The sequence below is a fragment of the Equus asinus genome, chromosome 5, assembly GCF_041296235.1.
Source record: "Equus asinus isolate D_3611 breed Donkey chromosome 5, EquAss-T2T_v2, whole genome shotgun sequence".
NCBI classification, from domain to species: Eukaryota; Metazoa; Chordata; class Mammalia; order Perissodactyla; family Equidae; genus Equus; species Equus asinus.
In genome coordinates, this window is record NC_091794.1 from 77,999,010 (window position 1) to 78,016,982 (window position 17,973).

General features: G+C 41.8%; 1 protein-coding gene across 4 annotated transcripts in view; it reads right to left on the minus strand.

The window, feature by feature from the left end:
- Positions 1–17,973, minus strand: part of NASP (nuclear autoantigenic sperm protein) — a 52,877-nt gene that overhangs the window by 23,924 nt on the left and 10,980 nt on the right. For 2 of the 4 annotated variants that reach the window (XM_070510012.1, XM_070510010.1), the window contains exon 2: positions 6,893–6,990. The exons of 1 other annotated variant lie outside the window; for it this stretch is intronic. In XM_070510012.1, the coding sequence (XP_070366113.1) occupies positions 6,893–6,951 (59 nt within the window). In that variant the 5' untranslated portion in view covers positions 6,952–6,990. Of the gene's footprint in view, positions 1–6,892; positions 7,486–17,973 lie in introns of those variants that run through there. One more of the 4 variants, XM_014833309.3, reaches the window with a different exon arrangement.

The following is a 17,973-nucleotide window of genomic DNA, read 5'->3' on the forward strand; positions in this document are numbered from 1 at the left end:
TACCTAAAAGAAATTAATGTTTAAAAAGAACTATCTGGGGGCCAGCCCAGTAGTGCAGCGGTTAAGTCCGCACATTAGGCTTCAGCAGCCCGGGGTTGATCTGTTTGGATCCCAGGTGCAGACCTACACACCGCTTGTCAAGCCAAGCTGTGGCAGGCATCCCACATATAAAGTAGAGGAAGAGGGGCATGGATGTTAGCTCAGGGCCAGTCTTCCTCAGCAAAAAGAGGACTGGCAGTGATTGTTAGCTCAGAGCTAATCCTCCTTAAAAAAAAAAAAAAAAACCTATCTAAAATTAAAAAGCAGGGATCTGCAATTAATAGAATTCTTTTGACTGAGGACGTGGCTTCTTTCTGCCAACTAAAATTTCCACTGCATATTTAAATGGGAAAAACAAAAGGACCTCAGTTTTGGTTTTCTTGAGATGTTTCTTTGCAAATTTTATTATTTTCCACTAACTCCACAATTTATACTTGACCTTGTCAGTAACAAGGAACTGAAGGTTAAGAAGTAGAGGATTACGCATCATCGCTGATCATCAGGGAAATGCAAATCAAAACTACACTAAGATATCACCTTACACCCGTTAGAATGACAAAAATATCTAAAACTAATAGCAACAAATGTTGGAGAGGTTGCGGAGAAAAAGGAACCCTCATACACTGCTGGTGGGAATGCAAACTGGTGCAGCCACTATGGAAAACAGTATGGAGATTCCTCAAAAAACTAAAAATAGAACTACCATACGATCCAGCCATCCCACTACTGGGTATTTATCCAAAGAGCCTGAAGTCAGCAATCCCAAAAGTCCTGTGCACCCCAATGTTTATTGCAGCACTGTTTACAATAGCCAAGACGTGGAAGCAACCTAAGTGCCCATCAACAGACGAATAGATAAAGAAGATGTGGTACATATATACAATGGAATACTACTCAGCTGCAAAACAGAACAAAATCATTCCATTTGCAATAACATGGATGGACCTTGAGAGAATTATGTTAAGTTAAATAAGCCAGCAAGAGAAAGATAATCTGTGTATGACTCCACTCATATGAGGAATTTAAAACTATGGACCAAGAACAGTTTAGTGGATACCAGGGGAAAGGTGGGGTGGGGGGTGGGCACAAAGGGCGAAGTGGTGCACCTACAACATGACTGACAAACATTAATGTACAATTGAAATTTCACAAGATTGTAACCTATCAATAACTCAATAAAAAATAAAAATAAAAATAAAATTAAAAAGCATCACAAAAAAAAAAGTAGAGGATTACGAATCTTTATTTGAATGACCCCAAATATTAATTTTTTTTCCAGAAGGAAAAGTATTTCCCTTTCATTTGAAAAGCCAATTTTTTGTTCATCCCATGCTTATGATCTTTTTTGTGTGTGGTAAAAAAGACACAACATAAAATTTACCACCTTAGCCATTTTTAAGTATACACTTCAAAGGTATTAAAGTATATTCACATTTTTGTGACAACAATCTCCAGGACTTTTTCATCTTACAAATCTAAACCTTTATACTCAATAAAAAACAACTCCCTTTTTCCTCCTCCCCCCAGCCACTGGCAACCATCATTCTACCTTGTTTCTATGAATTTGACTACTTTAGATATCTCGTCTAAGTGGAAACACACCACTCGTCTTTTTGTAACTCTTTTTTGACTTATTCCACTTAGCATGATAGCCTCAAGATTCATCCACACTGAAGCACCAGAATTTCTTGATTTTGGGGCTGGCCTGGTGGCGCAGCGCTTAAGTTCACACATTCCGCTTTGGCAGACCGGGGTGCGCCAGTTCGGATCCCGGATGCAGACATGGCACAGCTTGGCAAGCCATGCTGTGGTAGGCATCCCACATATACACAGAGGAAGATGGGCACGGATGTTAGCTCAGGGTCAGTCTTCCTCAACAAAAAGAGGAGGATTGGCAGCAGTTAGGTCAGGGCTAATCTTCCTCCAAAAAAAAAAAAAATTCCTCATTTAAAGACTGAATAATACTCAATTGTATGTATATACCACACTTTGCTTATCTATTCATCCATCAATGGGACATTTGGGTTGCTTCTAGACCTTAGCTATTGTGAATAGCACTGGTATGAATGTGGGCATGCAAATATATACATCTCTTCAAGATCCTGTTTTTAATTCTTTTGGATATATACCCAGAAGTGGGATTGCTGGATCATATATGGTAGTTCTACTTATAACTTTTGGAGAAATCCCCATACTATTTTCTATCATCCACCAACAGTATACAAGAGTTTCAATTTCTCCACATCCTTGCCAACACTGGCATTTTTTTTTTAAGGAGCCATCCTAATGCGTGTTGATTTACATCTCTTATTAGTGATGTTAATAAGCACCTTTTTATGTTTCTTGGCCATATGTCCGCTTTGGAGAAATGTCTAGTCAAGTACTTTGCTCATTTTTTTTTTTAAAGATTTTTTTTTTCTCCCCAAAGTCCCCCAGTACATAGTTGTATATTCTTCGTTGTGGATCCTTCTAGTTGTGGCACATGGGACGCTGCCTCAGCGTGGTCTGATGAGCAGTGCCATGTCCGCGCCCAGGATTCGAACCAACGAAACACTGGGCCGCCTGCAGCGGAGCACACGAACTTAACCACTCGGCCACAGGGCCAGCCCACTTTGATCATTTTTTTAATCGAATTATTTTATTTTTTTTGTTCTTGAGTTGTAGTTTTTAATATAGTTTTTAATATATTCTGGATATTACCCTTATCAAATGTATGATTCGCAAATATTTCCTCCCATTTCATTTTTTGCCTTCTCACTGTTGACTGTGCCCTGCAACGCGCAAGTTTTTCAATTTGATGTAGTCTCATTTGCCTATTTTTGCTTTTGTTGCCTGTGCTCTTGGTGTCATAGCCAATAAATTACTGCCACGTCCAATGTCATGGAGCCTTTACCTTATGCTTTCTTTTGGAGTTTTACAGTTTCAGGTCTAACATTTAGGTCTTTAATCCATTTTCAGCTCATTTTTGTATATGGTGCAAGATCCTTAAGGTTCCAACTTCATTCTTTTGCATGCGTGTATCCAGTTTTCCCAACACCATTTATTGAAGGGACTGCCCTTTTCTCATTGAGTGGTCTTGGCATACTTGTCAAAGTTCATTTGACCATACGTGAGGATTTATTATTTCTAGGCTTTCTATTCTATTCCATTGGTCTATTTGTCTGTCTTATGCCAGTACCATAGTTTTGATTACAGAGCTTTGTAATGTTCTGAAATCAGGAAATGAGTCCTCCAACTCTGTTCTTTTTCAAAACTGTTTTGGCTATCGGGGGTCCCTTGAGATTCTATATGAATTTTATCATAAACTTTTCTATTTCCACAAAAAATGCCATTGGGATCTTGATAGGGATTGTGTTGAACCTGGAGATCTCTTTGGGTAGTGTGGACATCTTAACAATGTTAAGCATTCCAATTCACGAATAGGGGATGTCTCTTCATTTATTTCTGTCTTTAATTTCTTTCAGCAATGTTCTGTAGTTTTTACCACAAGTTTGTACAAGCCTTTCACCTGCTTGGTCAGTCTTATTCCTAAGTATTTTCTTCTTTTGATGGTATAGTAAATGGAACCGTTTCCTTTTCACATTGTTCATTATTAGTGTATAGAAACACAACTGATTTTTGTGTTGATTTAGTATCCTGCAACTTTGCCGAATTCATTTATTAGTTCTAACAGGTTTTTTGTGGAATCTTTAGGACGGAACTCAGTTTTTAAAGTGCTAAGTGAAGAATACTTTTAGGCATGCATATAAGCATTATCAAGGTGAATGGATATGATGAGTAAACTGTCTTAAGAATATAAGATCATTCTCATCTCATTCAGAAATAATTTCAACATACTTATTCCATTTATTTTTCTGCCTTAACCTTTTCCCCTCACGTCAAAAAAGCACCTTGACATTATTATCAAATAACAGAATTCATCTAAAACAGTCTTCTAAAAATGGTAATTATTTGGAGGTCCACCAGAGGGACTCTTCCCACTTACACATTTGAGCTAATATACTGACCTAACTCCTCCACTTCACCAAAAAATAGGTACCCAGATATTTTGGTTCAATCTTTCACACAAACATATTCTAATTACAATGACATTAATTCATCATAAATCCACAAATCTACTCAAGAGGTTATCTTAATCTTAAACAGCAAAATACTAAGTACCAAAATAAGCCCCACACCAACACAGATGAAACAAACCAGGTGTGAAAACAGAAATGATAAACCCCAGAACTTTACTCTAAGGATTACTGAGCTAAACTGCTTGTTTGCATTTTGATATCTCTCCTCTAAAGCAACAAATAGGCAGCTCAGGAATTATTATAAGACAGCTAAGCCCAAAATTCAATGTATCACACAAGACTTCTTTCTGAGCTTTCTCATTCCTCCTGGTCACTGCAGTACAAACTGCTATGTTCTCTATCTTCTGAAACAAAGAAAAAGGTTAAGAATTAATTAGAAAGTTAATAATGACATGGACTGATTTAGCATTTAAACAATCATTGATTACCTTTAGCAAGGTTGTTTAAATGGCATGAGGAAACAGAAGCTAAATTGAAGCTTTTTACAGATGATAACACTGTGGTCCAACATCACTACTTAAGCAATGGAGCTGCTATCAAAATCAACTCTGAATTGAGGTTTATTTCTCATTCCATTCTTTCTCTCTACTGGTTTGGAAGTTATACATGTTTTTATTCTTTCAACGGTTGTACTGGAATTATAATGTGTATTCTTATGACAGTCTAAAATCAAGTCATCTTCTTTACCCTTCCCCTTAAAGGCTTCAACTCTGAATAGCCCCACCAACCAACTTAACTGAGGAATGCTGTCTTTATTGCTCTCAGACTAGCTAATTAGGTTTTCATGTAATTTCCTCTCAGGCAAGCTTTTTGGTGGGTAATGAGGGAATAAAAACTTGAAATACTAGAGTTTAATCCAGACTCTGCCACCAATTAATTTGTCAATTATTTCTCCATTCTAATCTTGGTTTTTCTCATCTACAAAAGGAAGATAACTACTTCACGGTATACTCACATAGATCAAAAACAGACATTCAAGAAAGCACTCAAACATACAACTGCCCCCAAAAAAGCACTCAATACCCACAATCGCTCGGTTTCAGTTTGCAACTTAAGGTAGGAGGAACTTAAACGGTTTATTTTTCTTTCTAGACGTACCTACGTAAACTTTCTCTGTCTATGACCTGCCAGGAAGCTGAAGACTAGTTCACTATTAACCTAACTTTGGCTAGACACAGATAACACCCGAAAATCTGCAAGAGATATTCAGTGCGTGATTTTATCTTTTAAAAAAACATCGCTTTTATTAAGTACTGTAGAGGGCAAAGATTCCTCTAAGTGGAATCATGACTGCTCGAGTTGTCTAGCGCACCGAAAGATGGTCTCCTGAGCATCGCTCTCAAGCAAGGAGTTCTTTTTATAATAGATACCACACGACTCCCAAACCCTATCTATTCCAGTCCTCTCAAATCAACGGGTAGAGAGGTTGAAAATGAAGTTTGAAATTAAAATTGTATTTCCCAAGAGTTCCCAGACGATTCTGAGGTGGTGTGAGAACCACTGCTCAACATGAACCCACGGGGAAACGACCCAAAAAGTGGTTAAGTAGAGCATGTAGAGATAAGTAAACCTCTGGTAACTGTAAATGTACTAACAGAGTGTAAGCCCCTAAGAGGACCAACCATAAAAACCTCACAGCACCCTTTCCCTATAATTTATAGAGAAGGAAGCTAACTTCTAAAGTGCACAAGAGGAGGAAAAACATAAAACCAGGCCCCTAAAAAACAAGGGAAGATTGGGAAGTCAGACCTACTGGATGGAAAAGAGCACTTGCTTCCTCGAATTAACGGAGAGTTTCCCTTCACTGTTCAAGAAATGCCTTATGTCTTGTGAGGGGCCCTGTGCCGCCTTCAAAGCAGTCCTATCTTCTGCCCGGTCCTCCTACTACACTTCGCGCACACTGCTGCCCATTAACCTGGCAACCAAACACTAGCCGCTACAAGTGAGGACCTCGACGCAGCGCTGGGGGAAGATGCTCGGCGTCCCGATAAAATCCCCCCGAAGCAGCCAAGTCTCTAGCCAACACTCCCAAAGTCTAAAGAACCAAGATGCTCTCCACCACAGGCCGAAGAACCAGGCTAGCTGGGAGCAGAAGGGCGCGAGGCGAGCGACGAGACGGGGCGGAGCAGGCTGCACCGCGCCCCGCCGCGGCTGTCCGAGGCTCTCGCCGAGCCGCCCGGCCCCAAACAATGGAGTTTTCCCGCCTCCTCAGGACCCCGCCCCCTGCTCCAGAGCCCGCGGAGGGAAGCGAACGCACGCGCGCAAGACCCCGCCCCCCGAGACGCCCCGCCCACTCCGACCCCACCGGTCCAGCCTCCTCCCTCGTGCAGGGTTTTTTTTTTTGGCGCCAAATCTCCGTTGGTTATTTTCCGGGGTTGTTTGGGGATCCTACTGGAGACGCGCGCCACAAGTGCGGAGACAGTAGGGGCGTGAAGGCTCACCGGCGCGCTGTGGTCCTGCCTCCCCACCGATAGCCCCGGGCCGGGGGAGGAAGGAGAGGGGCAGGCGATGGAGACAGCCGCCGCTGCCCCCGGCAAGATGGCGGCCGCGAAAAGCGGGGCAGGGGGCGCCAGCCGCCCGGCGTTATCGCTAATGCGCGAGGCTCTCTGCAAGAGGTGGGCTTCCCCAGTGTCCGGGCCCCCCCGAACAGCGACAGTTGCTCACTGGGAGGCAAGTCTTCCCACCCACTGGTCTGTCCGTCTCAGGGAGCCCCCGTCCACCACCCCCTCCCCGCGGACTGGCCAGTGCTTCAAGCTCTCCACGGTCCCACTTACTTGTCGGCGGAAGCCAGCTCCGCGGCGATGGCGGCAGCGGCTGTGGACTCTGCGGCCATCGTTCCCCTGAGGTGGTGAACCAGCGGGCGGAATAGAGCCTGTGAGAAAAACAGGGAATTTCGGACGCCAGAGACTTATTCAGGGACAGAAAATGGCAGATTGGAGACCCCGCGCGGCTGGGCCCTCTTATATATCAGGGCCCTTCGCCCCGCCCATCCACTTCCGGGTCCTCCCCCTCGAGTTTAAAGGGCCAGGACTCAGCCCCAGTCCAGCCCAAGGACTCCCTCCGCCCCCGCCGTCTGGTTCTGCAGGGTACTTTCCTTCCCTGGCCCGCCTTCCTCACAAAAGGCAACTTCCTGCTTCTCTGGCAAGTCGCGTAAGAACTGGAATCTTGGTATTACAACTCCTGACTGGGCGTCGGCCAACGACTAACACAGACGGGGAAGCTGGTGCTGCTCTGCATGTTTGGAGCGACCGCCGAGAGTCTCTTTCCGGCCCGGATACTCAGGGAGCTGACAGACTTTCTGTCCGTCCCCTCAGTCGTAACGTACGGACACGGTCGGGTACAGTAGCAACGGCTAGAACGGAACTCCGTGAGAGACGCGTGGCTCTGAGCCTCAGCAACAACTGACGCAAGAAAATGCTGTTCTAGGATTGGCTATCGCTGAAACTACCCGCGCTTGATTCAAAGTTCTGTGCTGCGGCGGGACGCGGCTGGCTCCTCCCTCCGGGCCCGCCTCCTTCGGCAGGACCAATCCACTGCCGCCATCCTCTCGGGCCCTACCCAGACTCCGAATCTGAGTAGCTCAGTGCGCCCAGTGCTTTCCGGGCGGTTAAAGTACGATTGATCGTTTGCCCGCTACGTGCGAAGGTACTGTGATTAGACACTTTAAAGCTACTAGCCGTCTTATTTAATCTTAACAATAACGCTACTGGTGAGATCAGTGTCATCAGCCCCACTTGGTAGAGATAGACACCAAGCTTCAGGGAAGATGTGACTTGCTCAGAAAGTTGCAAGACAAGTCGGTTATGGAAAGCAGTGTGCCTCATTTCCTGCAACTGGCTGAGTGGAAGATAACTGGCAGGCTGAAATGGTTGTACTTCGTCACATCTGCAGCATATCCATTGCCTTCCACCGTGGCCTTGCCTACAATGATCAGAACAGGGATTTTATTTCCGTCCAGATTTGGGCACACTGGGAAAGATTCCTGGGGTGGATTCTTAGGCCACTCTGTCAAGGCTCAGGCAGGTCGAAATCTTTGGGGTATAAAGCTGGACCTGAAAATGCCATTTTCTGTGGCAAACAGATGTGGGCTCGCTTGTTGTTAGCTGGGTGACCTGAGCCAAGTCATGTAACCTTTTAAGATTAAATGTAAAATGAGGACAATAATAATATCCACCCCTTAAGGATATTGTGAGAATTAGAGGTAAAGCTTGCTTCAACAATCAGCGCTGTGTCTGCTCATGCTAATCACTCATTAAATGGTTACCACAGTCTGATAACATGGTGACTGGAGGTTTGGGGTGGGTGAATGGGAGATCTTTCCAGACTCCTTTGCAGCCAGGACTAGGGCCTGAGAAACCCAATCCAGTAACTTGTGTGACTCACTCATCTGTGAAACTAATATTCACTGAGCAACTGTTATGTGCAAAGCCTTGTACTAGGTCCAAAGGACAAAAGACATGATCTCTGCCGCTGAGGAACTCAGTCTTATGAATAATATATATTAAGATTTTATTTTTTTTCCTTTTTCTCCCCAAAGTCCCCTGGTACATAGTTGTATTTTTTTTTTTGAGTTGTGGGTCCTTCTAGTGCAGCATGTGGGATGCCATCTCAGCATGACTTGATGAGCAGTGTCGTGTCCATGCCCAGGATCCAAACAGGAGAAACCCTGGGCTGCCAAAGGAGTGCACAGGAACTTAACCACTCGGCCACGGGGCCAAACCCCGAATAATATGTTTATAGCAGATTTTTAATCCAGCCACTTCTCACAGTATTTAGTACTTATACTACTACATAGCCTCTGGTCTCCACTTAACCTTTTCCAGAAAAATATTTTAAAAATGTAAATCAGGGGCCTGCCTGGTGGTGTAATGGTTAAGTTCCCCCACCCAGCTTCCTTACCCAGGTTCGCAGGTTCAGATCCCCACCTTGGACCTACATTGCTTGTCAAGCCATGCTGTGGTGGTGACCCACATACAAAATAGAGGAAGCTTGCTACAGATGTTAGCTCAGCCACAAGCTTCCTCAAGCAAAAAGAGAAAGATTGGCAACAGATGTTAGCTCAGGGACAATTTTCTCACCAAAAATAAAAAATAAAAATGTAAATCAGATCATGTCACTCTCCTTGAATAGCTTTCTATTGCTCTTAGAAGAAATTTTGAGCTCCCTATTGTGTATAAGGTCCTACATGATCTGTCTCCAATCCACTCTCCAAATTCATCTCATATTACTCCTCTTCCTTCACCATATTCCTACTAAGCTGATGTCCTTTCTCTTCCTCTGAATGCCCAAGCCCTTCCTCATGTCCAGGGGCCTCTGCACTTGCTACCTCACTGCCTAGAATGCTCTTTTCCCAATACTTTGAATGACTAGATCCTATTTTATCCTTTAAGCCTCATCTGAAATGTTACTTTCCCAAAGAGGTTTTCCCTGACCACTCAATCAAAATTAGCTTCCCTTTGTTTATTTCTCCCATTGTACTTATCAAAATCTAAGGTCATTTACTTTTTTTTCACTCTCTTCTAAGTATATAGGCTCCATATGACCTTTTCTGTCTTGTTTACAGCCAAATCCCCAATGCATACAACAATGGCTGATTCATACTAGGTGTCCACAGTGAATTTGTTTAATGCATAAATGAATGAATGAAGCAATCATAGTATAATCATAATTCGAACTGGAAAAAATTTCATTCAAAATATATTTACTTAAAATAGAAACCAAGATTTCACAGTAAGTAATGAGGATAAATGGGACTTTATCTTGGGGGAAAAATAAAAGTTATATTTAACAAGATTTAGGGAGGACTTGCAGTTAAAGATGGTGAGTTGAACACATAGATTAACATCCATTCCCTTTTGAAATCTGTCTACATAACAATAAAGAAATGTATTTGTTTTTTAAGGTAAAACTCACAAGATCAAAGAGAATGGGAGAGGAAGCAACAGCAACAAAATTTTAAAAGCTCAGAAAGAGATGGACAAGTAGTAACTGACCTAGCAGACTAAGAAAGGAGAATCCCAGTGGAGAAAGCCAAGAGCAGTCAGACCAACAATACAGAAACCACAAACGGCTCAGGAGTTGGTTGGAGCAGATACCTCTATTAGTAGGGGAAGAAGATAGGGCTGAGAAAAGTGAGTTAGGTTGAAATTTTTTAAGAAGCAGTTAGGCCCTCTAAATCTTCTCTCCCAGGCAAATAGAAGACTAGAAGTTTATTTTCTGGAGAGGGTAAAACAAAATGGATATTGAACTGACTGAAAGTTGAGGGTAGATGAAGGATGTTGAAAAGAAAGGGATTAAACAAATGATTACATACAAAATGATGAGACCTTGTGACAGACTACTAGTCTCCCAAAATCTATTTTTCCCTTCTTTTATAGTAGCAATAGAACCCTGATTTTTATTTACTTATGTCTTTATTTTTGTGCATAGCCACAAGAATAAAAACCAAAACTGTCAATGTCCCTTGGAGCTAGAAGTATTCACATAATGACATTCTGGTCAATGGAAAGTGAACAGAAGCTATGTGTGCAACTTCCACGTAGAGACATCAGAAGGAAGGGGCTAGTCTTCAGAAGACATAGTGATGAACCATCTTGGACCGTGTCAGTCAGGGCAATGCCCCAGGAAGGACAAAGTAATACAGAAAAAGAAGCCTAGGTTCCTAGCATCATGGAGCCACCATACCAGCTCTGGACTGCTTACTCCCAAAATGTTATATAAGAGAGAAATACACTTCTTAGATATATCCATCATATGTCAAGCAACAACTAGCAGAATTGCAAAGAAATAGAAACAAATCAACAACTGTAGTTGAAATTTTTAACACGTCACCCAGAAATCATTATAACAAGCAGACAAAAAATAAGCAGAGATATTGAAGACATGACTAATACTGTTAATATACTCAAATGACCACATATATATAGAAATCTATGCTCAAAATACAGCAAATACACATTATATTCAAACATTATAGATTATTTACAAAAGTCGACCATATATTAATCTACAAAGAATGCCTCAATAAATTCTAAAGATTGTTATCATTATCATAGAGACTATCTTCTCCAACCACAAAGCTTTACTGCATTGCAAATTAACACTTATATGTAGTAAAAATAATATATTTTAATATATAATAATAATTATATATATATATAATAATATATAATTAATAATATCATATCTGTTTAGATAGCCCTTGGATTAAAAAATGATGAAGGAAGCTAAGAAATACTTAGAACTGAGTGATACGGAACACACTACATTTCAAAATCCACAGGACACTGGGGCTGGCCCCGTGGCCAAGTGGTTAGGTTCGCGCGCTCCGCTGCCTCAGCATAGCTTGACGAGCAGTGCCATGTCCGCACCCAGGACTCGAACCGGCGAAACCCTGGGCTGCCGCAGTGGAGCACACAAACTTAACCACTCGGCCACGGGGCCAGCCCCTCAACTTGTGAATTTAAAAAAAGAACAGTGGAGAAACCTCAGACAAGAGAGAAAGATATAAGATAGAGCAGAAATCAAGAGAAAAGAGAGAAATAAAGGATCAATAAAACTAGAGACTGGTTCTGTGAAAAATTTTAAAAATATATAGAAAAAATATATAAATAACAAATGCAAAAAAGAAAATGCAGAAGAAATAATTATAGAAACTATAGACAATTTCAAAATAATTGAATTAAGAATAACTATATGCTAATAAATTTGAAAACCTAATAGAGTGGTCCTAGGAAAAAAGAAAATGCTAAAATTGGCACACAAAGAAACAGAGAGCTTAAGCAAAGGAAATCATGAACAAAACAAAACAACAACCCACCAACTGGGAGAAAATAATTACAAATCATAATATCCAACAAGGGGTTAATTTCAAAATATATAAAGAACTCATACAACTCAACAACAAAAAGACAAACAACCCGATCAAAACATGGGCAGAGGATATGAACAGATATTTTTCCAAAGAAGATATACAGATGGCCAACAGGCACATGAAAAGAAGTTGAACATCACTAATTATTAGGAAAATGCAAATCAAAACTATAATGAGATATCACCTCACATCCATCAGAATGGCTATAATTAACAAGATGAGAAATAATAAGTGTTGGAGAGGATGTGGAGAAAAGGGAATGCTCATGCACTGCTGCAAACTAGTGCAGCCACTGTGGAAAACAGTATGGAGATTTCTCAAAAAATTAAAAATAGAACTACCATGTGATTCAGCTAACCAGTTACTGGGTATTTATCCAAAGAACCCGATATCAACAATACAAAGAGATGTATGCACCCCTATGTTCACTGCAGCATTATTCACAATAGCCAAGATATGGAAGTAAACCAAGTGCCCATCAACAGATGAATGGATAAAAAATATGTGATGTATACATACAATAGAATACTACTCAGCCATAAAAAAGACAAAATGGTCCTATTTGCAACAACATGGATAGACCTTGAGGGTATTTTGTTAAGTGAACTAAGCCAGACAGAGAAAGACAAACACCGTTTGATTTCACTCATATGTGGAAGATAAACAAACACATGGATAAAAAGAACAGATTAGGGGCCAGCCCCATGGCCGAGTGGTTAATTTCAGGTGCTCTGCTTCGGTGGCCCAGGGTTTCACCGGTTCAGATCCTGGGCGCAGACACGGCACCACTGATTAGACCATGCTGAGGCGGTGTCCCATATGCCACAACTAGAAGGACCCACAACTAAGGTGTACAACTGTGAACTAGGGGGATTTGGGGAGAAAAAGCAGAAAAAAAAAGATTGGCAACAGTTTTCAGCTCAGGTGCCAATCTTAAAAAAGAAGAACAGATTAGAGTTCTAATCTAACCAGAGGGGAAGGTTGGAGGGGTGGGTGAAAGGGGTAAAGGGGCACATAGGTATGGTGATGGATAAAAACTAGACTATTGGTGGTAAGCATAATGCAATCTATACAGAAACTAATATATAATAACATACACCTGAAATTACATAATGTTATAAGCCAATACCATCTCAATAAAAGAAAAAAAGAAAGAGAGGCCTTACGTAGATCAATAAATAATAAAATAATTGAAAATGGTAATCAAAGTCTTCCCACCATTTCCCCAAAATGTCCATATGGTTTTATAGGTGAGATTAACACATTTTCCAGAAGTATTTCCAGATATAGAAAAGAAGCAAAAACTTTTCTATAATAGTAATAGAATCCTGATTTTTATTAACAAGATTTAGGGAAGACTTCCTGTTAAAGATGATGGGTTGAACACATACATTCATAGATAGCAAAAAAAAAAAAAAAAAAGCTAATGTAGTCTTGATTCCAAAATAGGAAAATATGAAAAATCAAATCACAGGCCCCTTTCACTTATGAATGTCATTGCATGCATCCTAAAGTATTAGCTAACCGTACTCATTAGGATGGGGTAAGTTTTGCTATGGTAACAAGCAACCCCAAAACTTCAATGGCCTCATACAATAAGGTTCAGTTTCCAGTCATAGTGTATTTTCATCTCAGGTCAGCTGGAGGCTCTGCTCTGTGTCATCCTCACTCTGATCTCAAGCTGAGAGAACAGTGACCACAAAGAAAACAGAGCATTGCTTGTCACTGTTTCGGAGAGAGAGAGAGAATGAATCGGAACTCACACTTGCTCTTAAAGCTTTCACCAGGAAACCAACACATACCACTTTTTCTCTCTTTTCATTGACCAGAACAAGTCATGTTAATGTCCCTGGAATAGTAGAGTAAAGCTTTAATGCAAAAAGTGACACCTTGGGCCACAACTAGAAGGACCCACAACGAAGAATATACAACTATGTACGGGGGGCTTTGGGGAGAAAAAGGAAAAAATAAAATCTTTAAAAAAAAAAAAAAATTAACACCTTGGAGCTTCACAAATAGAAGTATCATCTCATTTCTGTTGTGGCAGAATCAAATGACACTTGACCTTATTATCATAGCTCAAGGTGGTGTTCACACTCTTGTCAACACAAGCTATTAAACTGTAAAGTCAATTAGAAAGGGATACCCCTAAGATTAAAGAAAGTCTTGCAGGGCCAGCCCTGTGGCCCAGTGGTTGGGTTTGCACACTCTGCTTTGGTGACCCAGGGTTTTGCCAGTTCAGATCCTGCATGCACACCTAGCACCACTTGTCAGGCCACGCTGAGGCAGTGTCCCACACGCCACAACTAGAAGGACCCACAACTAAAATATACACCTATGTACTGGGGGGGCGGTGCTTGGGGGAGAAGAAGGAAAAATTTTTTGAAAAATTGATTTAAAGGTAATTAAATCTGGACTAATTATTCTGGCGAAAAGTATGTACTCTCCATGTATTTATTACACTAGTTTGGGCTTGCTTGTCATATAGTACAAAACCAATTAAAACCTTGAGAGGCCAAAGGCTGAAGAAGTAGAAGAACAAAACAAAGACATATATCTGGACGGGCATATTTATAGCTTCATATATACAGGTGTCAAAGTGTGGATGATCCACAAAGAGAGGAATACAAGGGGAAAATCAATAGAACTTGTCATGAACATTCTAGAAGCTAACATAACCAATAAAGAGATTTTCAATGTTTTAACGCTTTGTACAAATATCAAGACTCCTCCATAGGTCATATTTTCCTGGACAAATACTGTTACCTCTTTCAAATGTATGTTATCAGTCCTCTTTCTCCAAGCACACTTTTATTTTTTTTAATGTGGGATGCCTACCACAGCATGGCTTGCCACGCGGTGCCATGTCTGCACCCAGGATCCGAACCGGCGAACACCGGCCCCCGAAGCAGAACACGTGCACTTAACCACTGCACCACTGTGCCAGCCCCTCCAAGCACCCTTTTTTAAGTTTGCTAACCTTTGACTACGGGGTTCACATTCCTTCCCCTACAGAATGTCACAAGGTCTCAATTTTCCTACTTGAGTGTGAGACAGCCCCTCCTCCCTTGCAGACCACAAGGCAGTTTCTGAAAGGAGTCTTAGACCGTACTTATGTGTAAAGAATTTTGATGTAAGGAACTGGAATGTGGTGGTGCCAGCCTCTAGCTGGTGAGCACTCTCCTCCTTCCTTCTGGAATGTCGTCTTATAAAGGCAAGTCTCATTTTAAAATTCTGAGTCTGTGGTCTTTATTCGAAACAATAATCATATATAAAGAATCTTGTTTGCGGGGGCCGGCCCCGTGGCTGAGTGGTGAAGTTCGTGTGCTGTGCTGCGGCAGCCCAGGGTTTTGCCAGTTCGAATCCTGGGCGCAGACAGGGCACCACTCATCAAACCATGCTGAGGCGGCATCCCACATGCCACAACTAGAGGAACCCACAACTGAAAATACACAACTATGTACCGGCAGACTTTGGGAGAAAAAGAAAAAATAAAATCTTTAAAAAAAAAGTGTGTAAAGAATCTCTTTTGCAAAAATACTTGAGGACTTGATATTTTCCCCAAAAGCCTTCCTTTATACTTTCATATTCCAAATATCCTCTTTTAAAGTCCAGTGTCCTCCTCTTTGATTTTCTTTTCCAGTTAACTGTCAGATCCCCACTTTTCAATGGCTTTGGGTACAATGTGTGAAGTTTTCCAACATCACTTTCACTGTTTCATAAAGTATTGCATCTTCTGTAAGACTTGCAATTTCACTTTGCAGTGAATGTGCACCGTACTGTCCAGTGACTAGACAAAGATGTCAACAGAGAAATGCTAATGTTAAGCAGGGTGAGATGTTTGAGTCAAAATTTTTTTCTTCTTTTTCTCCCCAAAGTCCCCCAGTACATAGTTGCATATTCCAGTTGTGAGTGCCTCTAGTTGTGCTATGTGGGACGCCGCCGCAGCATGGCCTGATGAGCAGTGCTAGGTCTGCGCCCAGGATCTGAACCAACGAAACCTCAGGTCGCCGAAGCAGAGTGTGGAAACTTAACCACTCAGCCACGCGGCTGGCCCTCAAAAATAATTTTTAACTAGTCAGTTTATTATTGAGTTAGCTTCACGTTATGACAACTTTTGCTTCTTTATATGGGCTGAATTGTGTCCTCCTCCTTCAAATTCATATGCTTAAATCCTAATCCCCACACTTCAGAATATGACTCTATTTGGAGACAGGATCTTTAAAGACGTAATTAAGTTAAAATGAGGTCAGTAGTCTGGGCCCTAATCCAATATGACTGGCGTCCTTACAAGAAAAAATTTGAACATAGATGTGTACAGAGGGAAGACAATGTAAAGATACAGAGAGAAGATGGCCATCTACAAGCCAAAAAGAGAGACCAGGAGCAGCTCCTTCCCTCATGACCCTCAGAACGAACCAATCCTGCTGACACTGTGCTATCGCACTTCTACCATCCACAACTATGAGAAAATACATTCCTGTTGTTTAGGCCACCCAGTCTGTAGTACTGTTATGGCAGCCCAGCAAACTAACACACATCATACTCAAACTACCTCATCACCGTGAAACTTGGACCATGAAACTGTGTGAGGGAGCTAGGGAATCACACAGTAAGCCACCTGGGGAGGGTGAGATCAGGATAGATGTCCCAGAAGAAGTGACAGCTAAACTGAACGTTTAAGTAATAGGTATTAGTCTACACAGTGGGCTAAGGGTCAGAATGTTCCAGGTAGAAAGGACCAGAGATGAAAAGACTAACTTCCAACATGCCTCCCTCCATCTACTTTTTCTCTCTAAGCCATTCTCTCCACTGCACCAGAGTTGTGTTTCCTTTTCTTTTTTGTTTTTTTTAAAGATTGGCCCTGAGCTAACATCTGTTGCCAATCTTTTTTCTCCTCTTCTTCTCCCCATAAGCCCCCCAGTACATAGTTGTATATGATAGTTGTAGGTCCTTCTGGTTCTACTACGTGGGACGCCGCCTCAGCGTGGCTTGACCCACACCCAGGATCCAAACCGGGGAAACCCTGGGCTGTGGAAGTGGAGCATGCAAACTTAATGACTAGGTCACAGAGCCGGCCCCACCCAGCGTTGTTTCTAAGACACAAATCATGCCACGTTATTTCTGCTCAAAACTCTTCCATGGCTTCCCGCTGCATTCAGGATAAAAAAAATAAATCTTAACCCACTCTCCTAGGCCCTCTATCACCAAGCCCCTACCTAATTCATGCCATTCCCCACCCCCTACCCAGTTCACTTTCTGTTTCTGCCACACAAGCCTTCTTCGGCTTTTTCCAACAGCTTCTTCCAGTTTCAAGGCTTTTCCCCCAAGCTATCCAATTTGCATGAAACACTATTCCCACTTTCACCTCTAGTAACTAATTAATCCTCATTCATGCTTCAGATCTCAGCTGATTAAAACAGTAGGCTTCTTGCTCTGCACTTTTTTATAGCACTTCTTCCAACTGTAATTAAACTAATTATGCAATTACCTTAAAGTGTGTCTTCTCAATTAGACTGTAGGGACCTATGTGTCTTGGTTATAGCTATATCCCCAGGGTCTAGCATTGTGCCTAACCCATATAAGTACCATTTGTTGAATGAAGAGCAACAGTTCAACTGGAAAACTAAAATGAGTCTTGAGTGACTCAAGTTTAGAGGGATTTTCCAAAAACCCTCCTAAAACCTCAGTGGCCTCTGGTGGGACTAGAAAGTATGTAAGGTAGGACCTTAGGCGCGGAGTGACAAGCTCTGGGCTGACTCTGCCTCCTTCAGGTAGCCTATGCACACTGTAGTGTCTGACACAAAAAGCCCCTGTCCCTACTTTTCCTGATTTTGCAAGCTGGGACTCCCAAACTTCTTTTTTTTTAAAGATTGGCACCTGAGCTAACAACTGTTGCCAATCTTGTTTTTTTTCCTCCCCAAAGCCCCCCAGTACATAGTTGTATATTCTAGTTGTGAGTGCCTCTGGGTGTGCTATGTG